Here is a 6,835-nt window from a genome sequence, read left to right on the forward strand (position 1 = left end):
TACTTGATCTCAGCTCAGCCTTTGATACGGTGGACCATGATACCCTAATTAGCCATCTGGAACACCTTATTGGCATCAGTGGTGTGGCACTTGAGTGGTTCAAGTCTTATCTATCAAATGGGTCCTTCTCTGTGTCTCTTGGTGATGCCTGTTCCTCTCATGCTCCCCTTTTCTGTCGGATCCCCCAGGGGTCAATTCTGGGGCCCCTCCTTTTTGCCACTTACATGTTACCCCTGGGGAGAATCATTTAAAGGCACAACATTAATTTTCATTTATATGCAGATGACACCCAGTTATATGTACCGTTGAAACCTGGTTCTTCAGATGTTTCCCATATTCTCTCATGCCTGGCCGATGTGAAAACATGGATGTTCAACAACTTTCTCCAGCTAAATGATTCAAAAGCAGAGGTTATTCCCCCCCCCCCCATCTAGGTCCAGCACCTGCATTCCAGACAGTGTCCCCCCTACCCTTGGTTTCCAGAAAGAAGCTCGCAATGTTGGTGTCTTGTTTGACTAAGAGCTATCTTTTGATTCACAGGTAACCAAGGTAGTGCAATCCTGTTTCGGGCAGCTGAGACAGTTAACAAGAATCTTTTCTTTCCTCTCTTCCACTGACCTGGAGAAGGTTGTCCATGCTTTTATCTATTCAAGACTAGATTACTGTAATGCCCTGTACTCTTGGATCAGCAAGGGAAACATCCGTAGATTGCAACTTAATCAGTATGCTGCTGCCAGGCTTTTAACAGGTACAAAAATAAGTGACCATATCTCTCCAACCGTTGCTGCTCTTCACTGGCTGCCTGTGAGTTTTAGAATTGATTTTAAGATTTTTATTTTTGTTTGTTTTAAAGATTTTTTTTGAGGCATAGACACCTTTTATTTGACAGTGGATAGATCGGAAAGAGGAGAGAGATGGGGGGTGTGACATGCAGTACAGGTCCTCCGGCTGGATTTGAACCAGGGTATCTGCGAGGTCCCTATTGTTTTTCGAATGATCATTAGGGCCCGAGCAGGGAACCTGCAAGGACCCTATTGTTTTTCAAATGATTCTTTATTTACGAGGGCCTGAGCAGGTAGACCTGCGAGGTCCCTATTGTTTTTCAAATGATTCTTTATTTACGAGGGCCTGAGCAGGTTGACCTGCGAGGTACCTATTGTTTTTCCAAGGATTATTATTATTAGGGCCCGAGCAGGGAACATGAAACTTTGCTCGTAGCATCACTAGGGTCTCTACTCATGAACAAGAGCATTGAGAACATTGTTTGTGTACAGAGTTTATGAAAAAGAAGGTTTTTGAACTACTCACGTTAGCTGCTGCACCTCCTGCGCGTTGCCGTCATGGCAGGCAAAAAGTGTCAATCCCCGAGTGCGACCTGACAGGCACGCTTGAGGAGCGGTTCACTATTACTCTCCTGCCTGTCAGGTCGCATGCTACGAGCAAAGTTTCATGTGTCGAGCCTTCTTAGTGTTGTAAAAAAAGCGAATTTGATGCTAGCATGTCTTGCCCATGCACTCATGTTCAAAATTAACGTGCCCAAAACAGAAACTACGGTAAATCTTAAAAGTGCCTCTTTCGTCGTAATTATGCTTTCACACGGTTTGACTCGTATTCAATCCCAAATAAAGCCTTGGTTGCTTTTTGGCGAGAGTTTCGCTTTAAGGAGACATTTTTAACTTTGGCTGTTTTACCTCTCTAACATGTGAAGTCAGAGAAACTGTTCACCTTTTAAAGCTCTTTCAGCCCTTTTACTTTTAAGTTTTTCTGCCTTTTCAACTTTTTCAAATATTCAACTCTGCCTTTTCAGCGTCTTCATACATTCAGCTTGATGTTCAGCTGGAGAAACTGTTCACCTTTTTAAGCTGTTTCAGCCATCTTACTTTTCAGCTTCACTGCCTGAACATGCATACATATTTTCATCCCAGCGGGACCAAGCCACCAGATTATAAATGGAACGACTTCCTCAACATAAGGTGTTGCATAAACAAGCACAAAGGGCAGCATGCCCTGATGGCAGCAGGCCCCGACACGTTTGGACTGCGAGGGCCTGTTCATCGCTGCTTGCAGCTTCAATTTTGTTTCATTATTGTTGCATGATTACCTTGTTGAGGATGTGTGATTTTAAATTTCTAATTTTTAATTCCAATTTTATTTCTTGGCGGTTTTATTATGGGTTTTTTTGTTGTTGTTGTTGTCAGGCAATTGTATTTGGTATGTTTTCATTTCTGTTTTTATTTCTGTTCTACAGCACCTTGTAACATGCTTTTGAAAGGTGCTATATAAATAAAGTTATTATTTATGTAGTCATCATGACTACTGCAGGCTCCCTGAAAAACTGTTTCATTCAGGCTGTTCGTGGAAGAGCCAAACAAGAGTGGAAAATTAGCAACAGCTATAAACCATCTGTGCAAGCACACCAGTTACAATCTCTGTAACTATGTTTAACTGCAAAGTCCCTATTAAAAGAAGAATAGAATAGCAGCAGTGGGTCCACAAAAAAAAGAAAAAAACACACTACATAACATAGATAGCAAGATATATACACTGTATATACACAGTGCAAACTATACTATAAACAATAACAATCTGCACAACTCAAGTCTCAAGAATTCTGTCTACATCTGTGTCATTGTGTTGTGTGTTCAAATTGCACATTTTAGTGAGTGTCCTTTTTTAAAAACACAACTGTGCACTAATCCTGCTGTTCACTCAGCATCTTGATATGACATACCTGTCAGGAGGATGATTGTCTTGGCAAAGGAGAAGGGTTTACCTAACACAGATTAGAAAACATCTGTGTACAAAATCTGAGAGAAATAATTATTTTGTGTGCACAAAGAGTCTGAGTCTGAGATCTTTAAACTCAACCCAAGAGAAACTGGAGCAAAAAAAAAGTGTTGTGCTGATATTTAAGTGTAAAAGTGTAAAAAAAAAAAAAGTTTCAAGTTTTAACATTTTTAAGTGTACGATTAGACTCATCATTGTAACCCTCCTGACATTGATGATGTCTTGAAGCACAAAAGACCAGTGTAATAGCTAAAGTGGAATGAGTATGTACAACTATTATAGCTTAAATCCCTCTACAGCCCTTCTCTGTATAAGCCTGGGCGTGTGAGCTACACACGACTTGCTTGAGTATAATTCTAATGTTCTATTTTTTTTATAGCGTGGGCTTTGTTTTATGGTTTTGGTCATAAATCCAGAATTTTACTCACCAAGTTAAGTTCTCATCTCTATAAACCCAGCCAAAAGTCTGGACAGCTTTACAGTGTGGCACAGGAGGACAGGCAGCAATAAGAGATCAGTTAGGTTGATCTGTTATCTACCCTCAAAACACCAATGAATACACACAAGTGTCCAACCTTATTCACTGCATGTAACTGTGTGCATTAAATTACTAGAGAATGTCAAAGGTCCAAAAAAACAGAACCCTGAACTGACTGAATCTGTAACATATCTCACTAATATCTCAGTAATGTAAAGTAAAGCCTGTAATGTCTCCTTTCCCGTTCACCTTATACACCACTGACTTTCAGTACAACACTGGGTCGTGTCACCTGCAAAAGTTTTCTGACGACTCAGCTGTTGTTGGGTGTATAAGTGAGGGACAGGAGGAGTACAGGGCACTGGTGGACAACTTTGTGGAGTGGACTGGACAGAATCACCTGCGGCTAAACATCAGCAAGACCAGAGAGATGGTGATAGATTTCAGGAAGAAGAGGAAGACGGCTTTCCAACCACTGCACATTCTGGGAAAGGATGTGGAGGTGGTGGAGGATTACAAGTACCTGGGTGTTACCATCAACCACAGACTGGACTGGACATCTAACACTGAAGCTGTGTACAAGAAGGGGATGAGCAGACTTTACTTCCTGAGGAAGCTGAGATCCTTCGACATGTGCAGCAAGATGTTGGAGATCTTTTATCAGTCTGTGGTGGCCAGTGTACTTTTCTTTGCTGTGGTTTGTTGGGGAAGCAGTATCGGAGCCAGCGACACCAACAGACTCAACAAACTGATCAGGAAGGCTGGCTCTGTGATTGGCTGCAAACAGGACATTCTGGAGGCTGTGGTGGAGAGGAGGACACTGAAAAAACTGTTATCCATCATGGATAATCCTCTTCACCCTCTCCAACTCACACTGGTCAGACAGCAGAGCACCTTCTCCAGAAGGCTGCTTCAGCTTCGCTGTCATAGCAATAGATACAGGAAATCTTTCCTGCCACAATCCATCACTTTATACAACAACTCTCTTACCTCTGCCTGAGGGAGAACTCTGGTCTCTATTGTTTTGTTGTATATATTATTATTGTTATAGTATATTTAGCATATTTTGTTTTGTTTTATATATTATTATTGTTTATAGCACACTGTGCACTGTATATATACACTATGTATATATTGGCTTCTATTTATGTTATGTACAAAGCGTATTAATTGCGGACCCACTACTGCTGTAACAAAATAATTTCCCAGTCTGGGATCATTAAAGTCTATCTATCGATCTATCGATCAAGGTGGATGAATGAAATGAGACCTCTGAACATCTCTTTATGGATATCCATCTCATGCTGGTCACATTTTAGTTGTGACTTTACATCTTCATAAAGCTGGTTTGACTGTGCAACAGACGAGTGAAATGTCACACTGAGTAAGGTTTGTCCCGTTTATGTTTTTCAGTGCCCGCATCATTGATTTCCACCAGCCGACGGGCCCAGGTGACACCCACCCCCGCCTCTTTGACTGGGTGAAGCAGTACTTTACTCAGTCGAACAGGAGTAGCAGGCTGCCCCCCAGACTCATACACACACAACTGCCCCCGCTGTACCTGCAGCACCAAGGTATACAGCAACACCACCTGCCGTGTGGCTTTGTCACACATGGTGTAGCTGCTTCTGTACAGGACCAATGAGCCATGAGTTTCTCTTACTGGAGGATTCTCACAGGCCTGAGCTGAACAGTTGTCACATCTAAGTGGATGAGGAACAGTTTCCTTTACAGTGACCTGTAGTTATGTAGACCAACAATATCACAGCTTCCATCCATCTTTGAGCGCCATTTTGTATGGAAGAGTGTGAGGGCCAGGGGTGAGGGGGAAAAATGAGAGGAGGAATTTGTTTTTTCATTGTACTTCATTGAACTTCAAAAAATGTCAAGAATGAATTTGAAATACAGTTTTGTGAATAAAGTCTAAATGTATTGAATTAAAAGAAGTCAACTCCTCTGGTCCATCAAATGCGGTTAGGGGAGCGACTGACAGCTGTGCGAGCTGCCCGAGCCGACGGTCTCTTCCATTACTACATCCTTGGAGTGAAACATTGTAACAATCTCTTCAAAGTCCTAATACTGACAACTGCTGTGTTTATGAGCTAAAACAGAAATAATGTTTTTGTTGCTAAGCTGATTCTGAAGAACAGTTTCCCCAATTCATCTACACAAAGTGTTTTGTTTAGGCAGTCATGTAACTGTTTGATGTCACAAAATGTCTAACCCCTTTCATGAACCGACATTTCAACTTGTATCTCTGAGTGCATGTCCAAAAAAGTGCCTCCTCTCATTTTTTTTTCACCCCTGGCCCTAATAGGTTTCCAAAATGTTGTTAGCCTACCTTGTGTACCTTGTTAGCATTCTTTTCGAGCATTATTGTCCAGCGCTCTCTGCTCTGTGTCCTCCTTGCAGGTCATAGCCGCTCTATAGTGGGCTTAGAGCAGAAGAAGAACGGGAGCCTGTGTCTCCTGCTTCTGGACCCTGGCTCCTCAGTGTCAGACACCAGGAAGCTGCTGAGCAGGGAAACCGTCTCCACAGCCGTCCGCCACATCAGGAAGTTTCCTGGGAGCCTGAAGCACAAACAGTACCAGGTGGTGGCAGTACAAGGCGTGCTGTCTGCTGAGGAGAAACAGGTGAGCTGGCCTGAACAGACATGTGTGGCCTGAAAAGACTCTCTGATTTCCCTGATGAGGTTTAGAATGAAACTGCTTTACTTTGTGGACTGATCAAAAGTCAGACTGATCAAAGGTCAAATCAAATCAGTTTTATTTTTATAGCTCCAAATCACAATAACCTTGCGTCAGTGGGCTTTACAACCTGTACAGTGATGTCATCCTCTGTCCTCAGACCCTCAAACTGAGTGAGGAAAAACTTCACATATTGAGAAATGTAACTTTTAACATAGAGAAAAAAGAAACCTCAGCAAGAGCCCAGGAGGAGGGATCCCTCTCAGAGGACAGACGGACAGACAGTAGATGTCACATGCACAGAACAGGACAAACAAATCACAGTTTACGAGTTGCACTGACAGAATATCTGATACAAATTATGATATATGGTAATGGTGTGGATCCAGGAGACGAGGCATCGGCAAGTGGTGCCCGAGCCACCTGACCTCCTCTCCGCCATGGTGACCTGGAAGAGGGCAGGCCACACAAGATAATTAGCAGTAAAACAGAGAAGATTAGAGTGAAGAGGCATCAGATTTGACAGGAATACAGATATAAGGAGAAAGTAAAACAGAGGAGACAGATGTCTCCCAGTTTAAGTTAATTCTGACTGAATGTGTTCCTCACTGTGACTCTATCTCATTAACCAGACAAACACCTTGCTGGCTTACTGACCAAAGACATTGTTTGAAGTGAGAAGTGGTGCAGACTGTGGACAAACTGCTCTCCATCTGTGTACCAGCTGACTTTGTCATTTGATCTTTACAGAACAGCATCATGACCTCCAGGACATTATGTGCTGAAAGGATCCCATGAACACTTCTGTTTTCCCCTGTCTGTTTTTACTGTGAACACACGTCAGGAGCTTTTTTAATAAAGTTGTAATACATTTTAAAATTGA

General features: G+C 42.3%; 1 protein-coding gene across 1 annotated transcript in view; it reads left to right on the forward strand.

Annotated features, from left to right (window-relative positions):
• Positions 1 to 6,835, forward strand: part of zufsp (zinc finger containing ubiquitin peptidase 1) — a 30,908-nt gene extending 24,073 nt beyond the window's left edge. Inside the window, exons 7-9 of the mRNA XM_030393482.1 lie at positions 4,679 to 4,839; positions 5,678 to 5,898; positions 6,703 to 6,835. Coding sequence (XP_030249342.1) covers positions 4,679 to 4,839; positions 5,678 to 5,898; positions 6,703 to 6,750 — 430 coding nt within the window. The 3' untranslated portion in view covers positions 6,751 to 6,835. The remainder of the gene's footprint in view (positions 1 to 4,678; positions 4,840 to 5,677; positions 5,899 to 6,702) is intronic.

This window comes from Sparus aurata, chromosome 17 (assembly GCF_900880675.1).
Source record: "Sparus aurata chromosome 17, fSpaAur1.1, whole genome shotgun sequence".
Lineage (NCBI taxonomy): Eukaryota > Metazoa > Chordata > Actinopteri > Spariformes > Sparidae > Sparus > Sparus aurata.